Source organism: Thalassophryne amazonica, chromosome 5 (assembly GCF_902500255.1).
Source record: "Thalassophryne amazonica chromosome 5, fThaAma1.1, whole genome shotgun sequence".
Lineage (NCBI taxonomy): Eukaryota > Metazoa > Chordata > Actinopteri > Batrachoidiformes > Batrachoididae > Thalassophryne > Thalassophryne amazonica.
Genome location: NC_047107.1, coordinates 52,020,395 through 52,038,089, shown reverse-complemented (window position 1 = coordinate 52,038,089; position 17,695 = coordinate 52,020,395). Strand labels below are relative to the sequence as shown.

Genomic DNA, 17,695 nt, shown 5'->3' with positions numbered 1-17,695 from the left:
TGCATTTTAATTTGTTTATGGCATTTCAAATACAAAAAGTAAATCAGGCTTCTCAGTATAAAAATTTCTAAAACTATCTTCCTTAGACTCAAACTGAAAACAAATCTCTCCAACTTGATATAAATTAATTAAAAATATAAAACCCAAGATGATAGGTTACATAAGTAATCAACCCCTTTGGTATAATTCCTGTAAATAATCAGTTTACCGTATTTTCTGGACTATAAGTCGCACCAGCCACTATATCCATTATAAAGAAAAATAAACCATAAATAAGTCCCACTGGACTATAAGTCGCACCAGCCACTATATCCATTATAAAGAAAAATAAACCATAAATAAGTCCCACTGGACTATAAGTCGCAAGGACATACAGGTATGTTAACTTAACATGAAAAGTTCAGATGATAATATTGTGACGGCTACCGTTTTCGGATGCATATTTCACCAGTCGCAACTTGTAATCTGCAGAGTATGATTTTCTTTTTGGTGGCATTTTTTCGGGCCTTCTCCATTGTCTTGTTAAGTTATCAGTAATGTTGAATTTTTTATTTTTCTATGGTAGTCAGAAGTCGCAGGAACAGTCACACAAGCCTTGAGTGCCCTCTCGTGAGCTGCATTTTCCCTACGGATATGTTTGTATTGTGCAGACCACATTGTGAGCCGAACCATAACCCGCACCATCGCTGAACGGTTCTTTTCTGACACATTACCCACTGTGGACCATAGTACACACCAGGTGTTAGCTGCCAATGTTCGTGCAGCACCTACCTGCGCAACTCATGACCTCCCTGTGGTGTCGACGCCAGCTTCTTCCAAGTGCATACGCTAATCCTCCGCCGTCGCTCACCCAGGCTCCCACGCAGCTCTCAGCGTCAACTTAAACACTCTGCTCACACTGATATCCAAGGGTTGAAGCTGTTTTGTTAGCCCTCCTGGAATAACAGCAAGCACCGTGTTCATCTGCTTCACACGCTGTTTCACAGGTGGGTCAGGTGGGTCTGGGTGAGGTGAGGAATACGCGTCCATTGTTCTGTTCTCTGATTGGTTATTGTGACCAGCGTGACCTATAGGGCGGCCACCATACTACAGTGCGCATGATGAATGCATCATGGGCACCGGAAACGGAAATGTTTTACATTTCCATTTTCGGTGGCCATTTTAAAACATAGAGTGACTCTGTCACATAAAATTTTTTATTACGGTAAATTAATTGAAAATCTACCGGTATATTTTTCATTTATAAGTCGCTCTGGAGTATAGGTCGCACCCCCCGGCCAAAACATGTAAAAAAGTGCGACTTATAGTCCAAAAAATACGGTAATTGCCAGTTTTCTTCAGACAAGCCAGAGGATGAATACATGAACATTTCCAAGTCACTGAATATGTCTTGAACTTTATTTACATCAGTTATGAAGAAATACAAACAATATGGCACTCTATAGTAAATCTGTGTGGAATAGACAGTTCTGAAAAACTGAGTGACTGTGCAAGAAGGAGAAGAGTGAGGAAAGCCACCAAGACACCCAGACAACCCAGAAGAAGTTACAGGCTTCTGTGGCTGTGATTGGATAAATTGGGCAAAGTGCGTGTTTTGCATTTTGTATCCCCAGTCATACAGCTTCATGATGAAGTGGTACAGAGGAGGATTTTCTTTCACCAAAACATTAAATCTATAGGCTGGCATCTCAGATGTGCCTTCTGGCAAACTGTAGCTGAACTTTCAGGTACTTCCTTTGAAACGTCTGTAAATTCACTCACTAATGATCTTCACATTTAATTTTTTTTGACTCATACAACATAGAAATTTATTTAGTTAGTTGTATATCAAAAATGGGACTGTGTGCTTTTTAATTCATTTTACAATGTAAGACTGGATTTCCTGTTCAGTACCTCTAAAGAGCTACAGTGGAATTCAACAAGTGTCTGGCTCTCTTAGACTTTTGTAAGTAGTGTTGCAACGAGCACAAAGTGCCATTCATAGTCCAGATACTTGATACACTTGGCAAGTCAAAAGCTTTACTCTTAATTTCCTTTGAGTGTGAATGGCTTTGCTGAAGCATCATCAGTAACGGCAGCAAACCTTTCTCTTGAAATTGTTACAACTTTAGTAGACATTGCTGGACTGCAGACACACAGACATGGGCTGTTGTGGTCATTCTTAGGTACTTTTTAATCCCTTTCGTGCTGTCCCTCAAAGGCCACCTGCTCATGTTTCATTCATTTTCTTGTCCACACACAGCCCAGAATCCCATCAGAATATCTGGTTTCATCTTAAAAACAGTGTTCATTGTTTCCTGCAAAGATATTTAACACTGAAATAAAACGATATGTCTGTTGTAAAGCCATGGTCCTGGATTACTTCTCACTTATCAGATGCATTTTTATTAAGGAACGTGATTAAGTGGGCTGGCTGGGGTCTTGCTGCTGCCCTAGCTGGTGGGATGGACTACAGAGCCACTCTGGATCTCCCACACTGTTCCTTGCACACCTGAGCAGGAATTGCACTGACGCAGAGATGGTTTTTCTGACGACTAAAATGATGCAAAGAACGGCGGTCTTTGTGACATGTGGGGGTCTGGTCACGTCACTGATCACTACTTTCCTCCCACTGTGGAAGACGATGAACTCCGAGCTGAATGAAATGGAGAACTGGTACTCTGGCCTGTGGCACACCTGCCTGTACACTGAGGAGGTCGGGGTGCAGTGTAAAGCCTACGAGTCTGTTCTGGCGTTGCCTTTGGACCTGCAGGTCTCCAGGGTGCTGATGTTGGTGTCTGTCAGTGCCGGTGCGTTAGCCGTGCTGGCTGCCTTCCTCGGAATGGAAGGGGTTGAACTGTGCTTGAAGCATCCCAAGCTGAAGAGAGGACTCCTTATTTTCAGCGGAGTGCTGTCTTGGGTGTCAGGACTCACCACGTTGGCCCCCGTCTCTTTTGTGGCTTACACTACTGTGGTGGAATTCTGGGATGAGGGATTTCCTGATGTGATGCCACGCTGGGAGTATGGAGAGGCAATGTTCTCAGGATGGTTTGGAGGATTAGCACTGGTTGTTGGTGGGACCCTCTTCTTTATAGCTGTATGCATGGGGCACTATGACCAGGGAGCACTGAGCATACCAAACACCCCACAGGTGAAGCACAGGATGCAGCAGTACCTTAAGACAGAGGTTTGATAACTTCCTCTTTGCCAAATGTGCACCTAAAAATTCACTTAAGTGGTAAAATAAATAAAGTCAGTTTGTGAACTTTGCGAAGATATATGAAAGTGTTGCAATTTTTTTCTTTCTCCATAAATTTGCTGTCTGAATGTATGAAACACCTCTCTGTAATCTTTGTGTCTGTGTGAAAGAAAGACTGTCCTCAAGTTATACAACTCAAAAATCAACTCTAATAATTTGGGTCCAATTACAAAAAAATGGTCACAGTAACACCACTGTTTTTGAGTGAAGCATAAATAAAACCACAGAATAATGAGTGAAAATGTATATATTTCAGAGATTATTAAAGGTTGGCTTTGACATCATGAGATGCACCTGAATAGTTTTCCATTGGAAGCATTAAAAATACAAAAAGGTGAACAAGTAAGCAAAATAATACGGCTTCTCTGATGAGTTCTACACAGAATGCTGCAGTTACATCTGAAGATGTTTGTGATTTATACGGAAAAATGACCAGTGCTTTGTCCTTTGTGATTTCTGATGAGTTTAGATTTTACTCTGAAAATTTAAAAATAAATTTGTTACCAAACTCATGTCACCTAGTATGAATACATGTGATGGAAAAGGGTAAAAAGTAAAGTTTAAAATACAGCGGATCTATAGAAAGCAACAATAAAATACTGAGAAACAGGTAAAATTTAAATATCAATGATTCTGTTTTCACTTGTGCTTGTTGGTTTAAGGTGGCTTTCTTCTGTTGATTTGTCTGTTAAAACAAGTGTCCCCAGACTAAGATTTCTCCATGGAGCCTGTGCTGTGTTTTCAAAAATGTTTCCAGGTATCAGCAGAATCTGCTGGAGTCCACAAAAAAACTGCCAGAAAATTTATAGTGTAGCAACATAGCCACAAACTTAATGGTGTAACAATAGGTAATGGAATTAAATTGCTCTAATTAAATTACCAGTAATTAAAATTAAATTCATTTAATGAGGCTCTGCATTTACATCTGTATCTGTGCAACGTACATTGCCACATGCATTTTATAATCACTACCCTCTACACTGAACAAAAATATAAACGCAACACTTTTGTTTTTGCTCCCATTTTTCATGAGCTGAGCTCAAAGACCTAAAACATTTTCTATGTACACAAAAGACCTATTTCTCTCAAATGTCATTCACAAATCTGTCTAAATCTGTGTTAGTGAGCACTTTTTTGCTGAGATAATCCATCCCACCTTACAGGTGTGATATATCAAAATGTTGATTAGACAGCATGATTATTGCACAGGTGTGCCTTAGGCTGGCTACAATAAAAGGCCATTCAGAAATGTGCAGTTTTGCTTTATGGGGCGGGGGGTCAGAAAATCAGTCAGTATCTGGTGTGACCACCATTTACCTCACACAGTGAAACACATCTCTGCATAGAGTTGATCAGCAGCCAGACGCCATCAAATGTGAACATTTGCCCACTTGAGTCGGTTATGATGACTCACTGATGGAAGGAGGTTTTGGCTTAAAATCTCACGACACATGGCCACATTCATTCTTCCCTTAACATAGATCAGTTGTCCTGTCCCCTTTGCAGAAAAACAGCCCCAAAGCATGATGTTTCCACCCCCATGCTTCACAGTAGGTAAATGTTCTTGGGATGCAACTCAGCATTCTTCTTCCTCCAAACATGATGAGTAGAGTTTTTACCAAAATGTTCTATTTTGGTTTCATCGGACCACATGATATTCTCCCAATCCTCTTCTGGATCATTCATATGCTCTCTGGCAAACTTCAGATGGGCCTGGACATGTCCTGGCTTAAGCAGGGGGACACACCTGGTACTGCAGGATTTGAGTCCCTCTCTGCGTAGTGTGTAGCCTTTGTTACTTTGGTCCCAGCTCTCTGCAGGTCATTCATCAGGTCCTTCCATGTAGTTCTGGGATTTTTGTTCACCGTTGTCATGATCATTTTAACCCCATGGGATGACATCTTGCGTGGAGCCCCAGATCAAGGGAGATTATCAGTGGTCTTGTATGTCTTCCATTTTCTTACAGTTGCTCCCACAGTTGATTTATTCACACCAACCTGCTTGACTATTGTAGATTCACTCTTCCCAGCCTGGTGCAGGTCTACAATGTTCTTCCTGGTGTCCTTCAACAGCTCTTTGGTCTTGGCCATGGTTGAGTTTGGAGTCTGACTGTTTGACACTGTGGGCAGGTGTCTTTTATACAGATAACAAGTCCAAACAGGTGCCAGTAATACAGGTAACAGGTGGAGGACAGAAAAGCTTTTTAAAGAAGACGTTACAGGTCTGTGAGAGCCAGAAATCTTGCTTGTTTGTGGGTGACCAAATACTTATTTTCCACCATAATTTACAAATAAATTCTGTAAAAATCCTACAATGTGATTTCCTGGATTTTTTTTTTCTCATTTTGTCTCTCATGGTTGAAGTGTATCTATGTTGAAAATTACAGACCTCTCATCTTTCTAAGTCCGAGAACTTGCACGAGGGGCTGACTAAATACTTTTTTGCACACTGTATATCACACATGTGAGGTGGGATGGATTATCTCAGCAAAGGAGAAGTGCTCACTAACACAGATTTAGACAGATCTGTGAACAATATTTGAGAGAAATACGTAGGTCTTTTGTGTACATAGAAAGTGTTAAGATCTTTAAGTTGAGCTCATGAAAAATGGGAGCAAAAATGAAAGTTTTCCATCTATAGTTTTGTTTAGTGTAATTGCACAGGCAAACGTTTAGCACAATATGATAGGCTCGTTCTTCGGTCCATTCATAAGCCAGTTTGAAGTTATCAGTACGCATGTGAGGAGAGGTAAGTAACACTTCCATGTCACAGGTCCAGTCACATAATCTGCTGACGTCATTGGTAAATACTTTGTTATGCGCAAGCACATATTGATTTCCTGACTCTAATTTTTTTCTCCCACCTGTTGATAATGTCTTTTGATTTCAATCTATATTATAATAGCAAGTGGCCTTTGTGCGCGCGCGCGTGTGTGTGTATGCCTTGGATTACGCAAAAACTTGGAAGAGCTGACATTTGCCGTTTGGCATACTTAAACAAAAACAGAAAGTTGACAGGACAAATATTTTTGGTGAAATTACCAATTTTAGCTAACCAGTAATCAATGGACGCTGTGCTGCATTACATGATGGGAGTTCAGGGTTTTGAGGTTTTAAATGTTGTTATTGTGATTTTTGCTAGTTTAACAGTGTTGTTCGTGTTATTGATTCATTGTGTTTTTGTAGGTCAATTGGTTTAGTCAGTTTACAGAAGTCTCATGTTGCTATTACCATGAGTGACTTAAGTTTCATGTTGGTACCATGAGTGAAATGTTTAATGGTTTTAATGTCTTCTGCCACTGTCTTTGTTTGCCAAATTACAGCAGCTGTGCATGCATGCATGCATGCGTGCTGCTAACTACTTTCTTGTCTCACACCATTCCAGCAGGGGGCAGTAAGTCATCTTTATATTAAAAGTGTGAGTGTGGTGAGTGATTTTAAGTTGTAAATATATTAAAAATACATGGATGACACAAGAAAGTGAAAACACTTAATTCCATTGTGGTCCATTTAAAAATCAAATGAAAAAATAGAAGTGGAAATAAAATAATAATAGTGTATAGGATAACCTAAACAATTTATAAATACAATAAGACAGCAAATTAACGTTAAAAATTACATAATTAACAGGAAATAAAAGGGTTGAGTTCTTCTTCTCATAATTGTTGTGGTCTAAGGTTCTAAAAACATTCCGGGCTCACACACCATTCCAATTCATTATACAAGCTTTGCTTAATTTATTACCACGCTTACCACAAAAATGTCAGCTATAAACATTACGCAATCTAGAGCGCATGGATCCCCACGGGCAACATGCTAGTGATATTTAAACACTCCATTGCACATCAGTTGGGAAAGAGACAAACTTCGAGACAGAGAGAGAGAGAGAGAGCGCGAGCAAGCAAGTGTGTGATTGTGTGAATTACAATGTACATTTCAAGTTATACCTAGTCCAAATTTTATTTTTTAGCATTTTTGTGTTATTGATAGAATGCACATGAAATTTTCAATTTTTCTGGATAAAACTCGATATTCGAAACAGATTTGTGCTTTACTGATGCTAACGTAACTTTTTTTTTTAGCAAACATATTTTTGTGTTATATCCAGTAAAACCCCAGCAAAGCCAACTGTACTTCCTCAGGAGGCTCAGATATTTCAATGGCTGCAGAAATACGAGGTCTATTAGAAAAGTATCCGACCTTATTATTTTTTTCAAAAACCATATGGATTTGAATCACGTGTGATTACATCAGACATGCTTGAACCCTCGTGGGCATGCGAGAGTTTTTTCACGCCTGTCGGTTACGTCATTCGCCTGTGGGCAGTCTTTGAGTGAGGAGTCGTCCACCCGCTCGTCGATTTTTTTCATTGTTTAGGAATGGCTCAGAGACTGTTGCTTTGTTTGATAAAAATTTTTTCAAAACTGTAAGGCACAACTGAGTGGACACCATTCAATAAATTCAGCTGGTTTTCGGTAAAAATTTTAATGGCTGATGAGAGATTTTGGTCTGGTAGTGTCGCTTTAAGGACGGTCCACGGCGCCTGACGGCGATCTGCGCTTCGAGGCGGCAGCGTCTCGCCGTTTCAAGTTGAAAACTTCCACATTTCAGGCTCTGTTGACGCAGTAAGTCGTCAGAGAACAGAGAACTTTCAGAAGAAGTCGGCATGAGGAGTTTATTCGGACATTCCATTGTTAACGGTCATTTTGTAATGAAAGAACGTGCGGGCAGAGTCGCATGTCGGGCTGGACCCGACCGCGGGGGGTCGCGGCAGGAAAAACACCTCCGTTGGAAATCTTAACGGGCAAGTTGGAACATGCCCAAGCTGTTAAACAATTTCTCAGTTACTCACTTGTTGAAAGCCATTAAAAGCCGCCTGAATTCTACAAATGATTTTCAACACGGAGGTGTTTTTCCTGTCGCGGCGCACACAGATTTGCCGAGTCGTCACGGAAACGACTCGGCGAATTTGCGCGTACGTCTTTCATTAAAAAAATGTCCTTAAACAGTGGAATGTCCGCATAAATTCCTCATGCCGGCCTCTTCTGAATCTTCTCTGTTCTCTCACGATGTCCTGGGTGAATTAAGCCTTAAATTAGGATGTTTTCAGCTCGAAACAGGCCGACGACAGCGCCTGGAAGCGCTGCAGGACATCCCGCTCCGTGGGAAGTCCTTACACCGACAGAAACACCCCATAATCTCTCATCAGCCGTTAAACTTTTCACAGAAAACCAGCTTAATTTCTCGAATAGTGTCCACTCGGATATTCCTCACAGGTCCAGAAAAAATTTTGATAAAGCAACGCGCGTCGTCTCGAGCAGCGTGTGAAACAAAGGAATTCAGCCGAGAGGGCGGGACCACATCTCACTCAAGGCCTGCCCACAGGGAAATGACATCACCGACACGCGTGAAAAAACTCACGCATGCGCACGAGGGTTCAAGCATGATTGGTGTAATTGCATGTCATTCAAATCCATATAGTTAAAAAAAAAAATAAAAGGGTCGGTTTATTATCTAAGAGACCTCGTATATTGCAGATGTCTTAGTACTCAGTGGTCTCCAGCATCATATTCTGTGCTGAGGCAGCAGGCTAAAGGCAGCTGATACAAACAGACTCAACAAGCTCATCAAGAGAGCTGGCTCTGTCCTGGGGGTTGAGCTAGACTAGAGTCTGTGGTGGAGGTGTCAGAGAGGAGGATGTTGAGGAAACTGCTCAGCATCCGGGAAAGCACCTCCCACCCCCTGCATGCCACACTGATGTACCATCAGAGCACCTTCAGCCACAGACTGATACCACCGAGGTGCACCACAGAACACCACAGGAGGCCTTTCCTACCTTTGGCAATCAGACTGTATAATTCCTGCCCCCTCTGCAGGATGAATACATAATGGGTTATTCAGAGTTTTTCAGTTACTCAGAGGTATGTTGTCAAACATCTTGTGCAAATGCCTTTAAAAAAAAAACCCATTGTTGACTGTTTACTGTTTCTGTACTCTGGCAAAATCATTTCTGTCATCTTATCTGGTGTTGGTCCCCGGGTGTCGGACTGTGGCTGCCCACTGCTCCTAGTGGTTGGATTGTTTTTAACTGTAATTAGGATGGGTTAAATGCAGAGGACAAATTTCAATATATATATATATATATATATATATATATATATATATGAACCCATCCCTTCAAAGTGATGTTTTCATCAGTGAAATCACCTGCTGGAGTCAGTGGCTGCAAAGGAAACCTGCACCCTCTTGGCCCTTTTTGGAATAGATTGGACACCACTGTTTAAACCTATAGTGTGAGGCATTGGAAGTGCCAGCCTGTCTATAAGCATGAGAAGCTTAATTTATAACTAACCAACAGTACGGGTGGCCGGCAAATGAATCGGATAAGATGACACCACTTTTGGCGTGGGTTTTAGTGGTACACAGAAGAACTGATTCAGTTATACAGCTTCATGATGAAGTAGCATAGAGGAGGATTTTCTTAAAAAGAAGACCTGAAAGTTTAGCTACAAATTGCTAGAAGTTACATCTGAGATGCAAGCATAGATTTGATGCTTCGATGTAAGAAAACCCTCCTCTGTACCACTTCATCATGAAGCTATAACTGGGGATACAAAATGCAAAACATGCACTGCGCACAATTTCTACAATCACAGCCACAGAAGCCTATAACTTCGTCTGGGTGGCTTGGTGGCTTTCCTCACTCTTCTCCTTCTTGTACAGTCACTCATTTTTTGAGAACTGTCTACTCCACACAGATTTAGCACAGAGTGCCATACTGTTTGTATTTCTTCATAACTGATGTAAATAAAGTCTGAGACATATTCATTGACTTGGAAATGTTCATGTATCCATCCCCTGACTTGTCTGAAGAAAACTGGCAATTAAACTGATTATTTACAGGTATTATACTAAAGCTTTCCATTACTTATGCTCATACTCACCTTGGCTTTTATATTATTAATTAATTTATATCAAGTTGTAGATATTTGCTATGAGTTTGAGTTTAAGGAAGATAATTTTAGAAATTTTTATTTTTTGTAAATTTGTCTATTTGAAATGGCATAAACAAATTAAAATATGTTAAATAGCAAGTCTTCCAATACTGTTGGAGGGCACTGTCCGTATTCACATCCCTGCCACTGAAAAACATCCCTACAGCATGATGCTGCCACCACCATGCTTCACTGCAGGGATGGTGCCTGGTTTCCTCCAAACATGATGCCTGGGATTCAAGCCAAAGAGTTCAATTTTGTCTCATCAGGCCAGAGAATTTTGTTTCTCATGGTCTGAGATTCCTTCAGGTGCATTTAGGCAAACTCCAGGTGGGCTGCCATGTGCCTTTTACTAAGGAGTGGCTTCTGTTTGGCCACTCTACCATACAGGCCTGACTGGTGGATTGATGCATAGATGGTTGTCCTTCAGGAAGGTTCTTCTCTCCACAGAGGGATGCTGGAGCTCTGACAGAGTGACCATCAGTTTCTTGGTCACCTCCCTGACTAAGGCCCTTCTCCCCTGATCACTCAGTTTAGACGTGGAGCCGGCTCCAGGAAGAGTCCTGGTGGATCCGAACTTCTTACATTTACAGATGATGGAGTCCAGATGATGGAGCGCCGCCTTTGTAAACGGACTGTCTCTGGTCCTTAAGGAGCACCTGGTGGTGAAGGACGAGCTGCGGGATTTAGACAGGCTTATCGACCTGGTTATACGGTTAGACAACCGATTAACAGAACACCGACGGGAGCGAGACGCAGGGCGTGGTCAGGCACAAGCCGTCCCTCTTCCTCCCAGGTCCAAAAGGGAGCCGTCTTCCCCACGCTCCACAGCCAGGGCACTCCACGTGACAACAGCTCCCCCTGCTGACGTTGCTATGGAAACGAGCAGGGCCCCGGGACAGGGCGTCAGATCGTTGGTTCTTCGTCCCGGGGCCCTGCTCGTTTCCATAGCAACGTCAGCAGGGGGAGCTGTTGTCACGTGGAGTGCCCTGGCTGTGGAGCGTGGGCAAGACGGCTCCCTTTTGGACCTGGGAGGAAGAGGGACGGCTTGTGCCTGACCACGCCCTGCGTCTCGCTCCCGTCGGTGTTCTGTTAATCGGTTGTCTAACCGTATAACCAGGTCGATAAGCCTGTCTAAATCCCGCAGCTCGTCCTTCACCACCAGGTGCTCCTTAAGGACCAGAGACAGTCCGTTTACAAAGGCGGCGCTCCATCATCTGGACTCCATCATCATCTGACGTTGCTATGGAAACGAGCAGGGCCCCGGGACGAAGAACCAACGATCTGACGCCCTGTCCCGGGTGCACGAAGAGGAGGTCAGGACCGAGCTGTCAGACCCAACCGAAACCATCATCCCCGAGTCCACTGTCGTGGCCACCCTCACCTGGGATGTGGAGAAGACCATCCGGGAGGCCCTGACATGGAACCCGGACCCGGGGACCGGCCCAAAGAACAGACTATACGTCCCACCAGAAGCAAGAGCTGCCGTCCTGGACTTCTGTCACGGTTCCAAACTCTCCTGCCACCTAGGGGTGCGAAGAACCGTGGCAGTTGTCCGGCAGCGCTTCTGGTAGGCATCTCTGGAAGCCGACGTCCGGGAGTACGTCCGGGCCTGCACCACCTGCGCCAGGGGCAAAGCGGACCATCAAAAGACCCAGGGCCTCCTCCAGCCTTTGCCCGTGCCTCATCGCCCCTGGTCTCACATCGGCCTGGACTTCGTCACGGGCCTCCTGCCGTCCCAGGGCAAGACCACCATCCTCACGATAGTGGACCGGTTCTCCAAGGCGGCCCACTTCGTAGCCCTCCCGAAGCTCCCGACGGCCCAGGAGACTGCAGACCTCCTGGTCCACCATGTCGTGCGTCTGGATGGGATTCCATCGGACATTGTCTCGGATCGTGGTCCTCAGTTCTCCTCCCAGGTTTGGAGGAGCTTCTACAGGGAACTGGGGGCCACCTTAAGTCTCTCGTCCGGGTACCATCCCCAGACGAACAGGCAGGCAGAGCGGACGAATCAGGAACTGGAGCAGGCCCTCCACTGTGTGACCTCCGTGCACCCGACAGCCTGGAGTGACCATCTGGCCTGGATCGAGTACGCTCATAATAGCCAGGTATCATCGGCTACTGGCCTCTCCCCGTTTGAGGTGTGTTTGGGGTACCAGCCACCATTGTTCCCGCTAGTGGAGGGAGAGGTCGGGGTGCCCTCGGTCCAGGCCCATCTGAGGAGGTGCCGTCGGGTGTGGCGTACCGCCCACTCTGCCCTGCTCAAGGCCCGGACGAGGGCTAAGGCACATGCAGACCGCCGGCGTGCCCCGGCCCCTACGTATCAGCCCGGGCAGGTGGTTTGGCTATCCACGAAGGACATTCCACTACAGGTAGAATCCCAAAAACTAAAGGACAGGTTCATTGGACCATTTTCCATACTTAAAGTCCTCAGTCCGGCCGCAGTGAAGCTGAAGCTACCAGCTTCACTGTGGCCAGTGTTCCATGTTTCACGAATCAAACCCTACCACACATCAACTCTCTGCACCCCTGGACCAGCGGCGCCTCCTGCCCGGATCATAGATGGACAGCCTGCCTGGACTGTGCGCAGGCTCCTGGACGTCTGTCGAAAGGGCCGGGGGTTTCAGTATCTGGTGGACTGGGAGGGTTATGGACCTGAAGAGCGCGCCTGGGTGAAGAGGAGCTTCATCCTGGACCCGGGCCTCCTGGCCGACTTCTACACCCGTCACCCGGACAAGCCTGGTCGGGCGCCAGGAGGCGCCCGTTGAGGGGGGGGGTCCTGTTGTGTGGGCCGCTGAAGAGGAGGTACTGCTGGCCCACCACCACCAGATGGCGCCCTGCTTGAAGTGCGGGCTTCAAGCATGAGAGGGCGTCAGAGCAACCGAGAGTGACAGCTGTCACTCATCATCAGCACCAGCTGTCACTCATCCACAGTTCATCACCACCACCATAAAGGCCGGACTACAACTCCACCTCCCCGCCGAGAAATCAGCCACTAGAGAGGTAATTTCTCTGCTGAACGAAACACTGATTTATAGTCTGAACTTATTTGCAGCCGTTTTCCTGTGGTGTTGCCTTATCTGAGGGATTGGGATTTGGTGTGATCGACGGCTTCGCTTCACACTCCAACCAGATAAGTGGTTAGACAGGAGCTGCACGAGTGTGTGATTGGAGGTGGAGGTGCTCCCTCCCAAAAGAACACAGACTGTGGGATTACTGAGTGTGCGAACTCACACTCATCAATACTGTTTCTGTTCTCTGCCAGCAGTACCAGGTCTGACAGCTGGAGACGGTGGCCACCTGGGGATCCAGGACTTGGCGGCTCCGATGTTCTTCAGATCCGTTAGCGGTGAAGGCCGTGTGGGATCCGGCTCGGTTCGGGACGGACGTCTCCTATCCTCAAGCCTGCCCACACGTCACGCTACATATAATTGTCTGTACTACCAAAACTGTGTTTGTCTGTATTCCGTTGTGCACTTCACAACATTGTTACTGTTTGACTTATCCATTGTCCGTTCATTTAACGCCCCCTGTTGTGGGTCCGTGTTCCTACACTTTCACAACACAAGCTTTGTATTTTGTCTCACCAGTTATACAGCCTCATGATGAAGTGGTACAGAAGAGGATTTTCTTTAAAAGACCTGAAGGTTTGCCAGAAGGTACATCTGAGATGCAAGCCTAGATTTGATCTGTTTTGGTGAATGAATATCCTTCTCCGCTGTACTCCAGTATGAAGCCAAGAGTGGTGATGCAAAATTTGCACTGTGCACAATTTCTCCAATCACAGCCACATAAGCCTATAACTTCTTCTGGGTGTCTTGGTGGCTTTCCTCACTCTTCTCCTTCTTGCACAGTCACTCAGTTTTTTGAGAACTGTCTACTAAACACAGATTTACCATAGAGTGCCATACTGTATTTCTTTGAAATTGATCTAAATAAAGTCCAAGACATATTCAGTGGGAGCTTTACCATCAGAGAGCCTCGTCCACAACTACCACAAAAGACTCCAAGCTGTCAGTGATGTTAAAGGGGGCAACACACAGTATTATGAACTTCTGATCAGGGTCATTTGGGTAGTTTCTGTTGTCATTATTGATTTAAAAAGAGTAAACACAGTTGTTTGACAATAAATGGCTTCACTCAACTACTAACCATGAGTGAAAAATCTTTTTGTGTTATCATTCATATTCTCTGAAAAATAGCTAAAAAACAAAAATTCTGCCAGGGTATGTAAACCTTTGAGCATAACTGTATGTAGACGGGTGTAGCCTTTCCAAATCATGTCCAATCAACTGAATTTACCCGAGGTGGACTCCAATTAAGCTATAGAACCATTCAAGGATGATCAGTGGAAACAGGATCCACCTGATCTCAATTTTGAGCATCATGGCAAAGGCTGTGAATGCTTATGTACATGTGATTTTTTTTTTAATACATTTGCAAAAAGCTTTAAGAAAAATCACATTGTCTTTATGGGGTATTGTATGTAGAATTTTGAGGAAAAAAAATGAATTTCATCTATTTTGGAATAAGGCTGTAACATAAAATATGTAAAAAGTGAAGTGCTGTGAATACTTTCTGGATGCACTGTAATCTAATGGACATCAACACTGTCTGACCTTTACTTTGGAGACACAGTCAAAACTATTCCTTTTATTAATCGTATTAGTTCAACCAATAATTTGCACCAATTTTTTTTTACCTAAATTGGAGCAACTTTAACTTTTGACCCCTGTACAAACTGAAATTGTCCTTTGTCACCATTCTTAATGTTTTTACCACATAACTCCATAACATTCAGCCATAGATAGTCTAAACTATACCTTTTAGGAATCTTTATGATCAGACAAGTAATGTGGTATAGTTTTCAATATGATTGGAGCATTTTTAAATTTTGGCCCCTGTGTAATTCCTCAATTGACCCCTACCTGGCCACCTATTGAAAATTCAAGTGGCCAGGTTCTTGCATCACCATTTCAAGGATTGTTTCAGTTATCTGCTGCACTATGATCCTGATGTCTGTCTCTGTCCTCTGCCTCGCTCTGCTGTTCTATGGTGTGCTTCAGTTTGTGGTTTATCTGTTCTCAGCTTTGGTTAATTTGTGTGTTCGCGCATCAAATGGTCACTGTCCAAATACTTATGGACCTGACTTGAAATTTAGTTTAACTAAGTGATAAAGACCAGTCGTCTTGTGACTGATTCGCACACCTTGAAATTTCATAAGACACGTTATGTTCAGAACAGGGAGCAAAGTAAACATGGCAAAACGAGGACAGATTAGTCCAGCATCCGAACCGTCATCCTGTGTCACATTGTTACCATTTATGTAAAGGAATCTGTCATTGTCTGGTGAATGAACTTGTCTCAAAGTCTTTCATCGTTCCTTCCACAGTGGGAGCATAAAGAATGGAAATATCTGGGGAGATCAGTCCTATAAGGCTCAGTATACCTATTTAAATCCTGCTCCATGACCCCCTGACCGAAACTGGAATTTACTGCACCAACTGCACTTTCGCTTGTTCCCTCTACTGCACTCTGAAACAAGTATAGCAGACACACACTGTAGGCACCACTATAGTGCAGCACAACACGTGTATGTCTCGCTGATACCCCTGCAGAAGCACAGGTTGGAGGGAGGGGGTGAGAGGGTTTGAGAGGGTCTGATCAGGCTTAACTGGCAAATCAGGTCTTTGACATTTGAAGGCGAGGCTGAGAGGACCTGAACGCAAAAGCAGCCTAGCAGCCGTGGATGTCTTTAGCGGAGGAAGAAGAGGGGCGGGAGGGAGATAGTCGGGATTGGTGAGAATTCCTGCTGTGTTTGCATCCCCTCAGCAACTCCATCAATACTGCGTACAGCTGAGAAACTGGCAAAGGTTCCCCCCCGTGCTGCATTTTGCAGGCTTGGCCAGGAATACAGAGCAACTCTCACGACTGGGGGGCTCAGTGTGCTTCTGGAGGGGAGCTCTGCGAGGGGCAGACTATACACCACCATCTCTGCTGCATCAAGAGAGGAGCACAGACTGGGACTTCTCCAGGGGAACGAGCCAGTCCCAGAAAGTGTCAGGCACAGTTAGGGAGGACTCGTGTACTGATATGCTGCCCTGCTCTGCAAAGGAAGCCGACAGGATCTCAGTGCACCTGCTCCATACACGCTGGTAAGCTGCTTTATTCCTGTTCTAGTTAAAGCAGTGTGCAATCAGGAGTCTGTTTAACAAGTTTCTGTAATGATGCCCGTATATGATGTTCTCTGTGTGTAACCAGAACATCATAGTACCAGTACTAACCAGTACTTTGTAGCCTGCATTGGGGCTACAAAGTACTTGTGTGGCAGTTATTTGGTGCATGGAAGAGTTATTTTAACAAAGATCTGCACCACGTAGATTAGTCTGTTTATGCTGCACACTTACTCACTCTTTGAAATACTGGAAAATACAAAAAAAAAAAAAAAAAGAAAAAAAAAGAAAAATGTTGAAACATAACATAGTACATCTATTAATGGTTTGGATTGAAACTGAGAAAATGGTGAAAAACAGGTTTGTTATGTGTCAGCACAGCTCCTCTGTAGGAGTGCATACCCCTTTCTAAAACACAGTTCTACTTTTCCATGACATCATGGAGAGGTTATGGTTCAAAGCAGTGCCAAAATGACCCGAAACATGCCTGCAATACCATTATTCAACTTTACGGAATCAAGCATCTCAATGACCGCTTTTGGTGACACTGTAAATTTTCTGGCATCACATGGTATGAACATATTTAAATCAAAACTAAAAGAGTATGTTTGAATTCTGCCAAAAGCCCCACAAAAATCTTAACCTATGGTAAAAACACCATTTAGACATTTGATATCAGGGATTGACATTTCTTCTGTGGAATCATAATTGTCGTATGTACATGGCACACTGCTTCAAACCACATAGAAGTGTTGCTAATTCAGATTTTGCCTGTTGCATGAAAATAAATTGACATTATTCCACAAATACTTCTATTGAAACAGTCAGGCCCATAGGTATTTGGAAAGTGACACAGTTTGTATAAATTTTCCTTTGTATGTCACAACAATGGAGTTGAAACAATTATGACTTGTCTAAAAATGGTCTAAAAATTTAAATAAAATAAACTGGCTGCAAAAGTGATTATTAGTATTAAAAATAATCCTTGTATTTAGTTTTTCCAGTTATATATGGCCTCCAAAAATTAATGGACTGTGTATAAAAATTCCTGTAATTCCTTAATGGTTAATACAGTGTGTTTGGATTAAAGCTAACAGTCTCAAGTTCCAATACATGTTGACTGTTTCATTTCAAGTCCATTACGATTGTGTACAAAGTCAAACTGCCAAAAGTTATCGCTGTCCAAATACTTATGGCCCCAACTGTATATCTCTGGAAAAAACAATTAGAATGAGAATGAAACTGCTGAACTGTTTCACATAGTTAAGCTTTTTATTGGGTTGTACACAA

The 17,695-nt window shown here is 43.7% G+C and overlaps 2 protein-coding genes across 3 annotated transcripts in view; both read left to right on the top strand.

Annotated features, from left to right (window-relative positions):
- Nucleotides 1-1,917: 1,917 nt before the first annotated feature.
- On the top strand, nucleotides 1,918-3,210 carry si:dkey-98f17.3 (uncharacterized protein LOC793143 homolog). The gene has a single exon (XM_034169461.1). The coding sequence runs from the start codon at nucleotides 2,519-2,521 to the stop codon at nucleotides 3,170-3,172; it is 654 nt and encodes a 217-aa protein (XP_034025352.1). The 5' UTR covers nucleotides 1,918-2,518; the 3' UTR covers nucleotides 3,173-3,210.
- Nucleotides 3,211-15,694: 12,484 nt separating this feature from the next.
- The window catches only part of LOC117510490 (apoptosis-inducing factor 3), an 86,317-nt gene continuing 84,316 nt past the window's right edge, over nucleotides 15,695-17,695 (top strand). Inside the window, exon 1 of one of the 2 annotated variants that reach the window (XM_034170220.1) lies at nucleotides 15,695-16,387. The gene's annotated coding sequence lies outside the window, so the exon portion shown is untranslated. The remainder of the gene's footprint in view (nucleotides 16,388-17,695) is intronic. The other variant, XM_034170219.1, reaches the window with a different exon arrangement.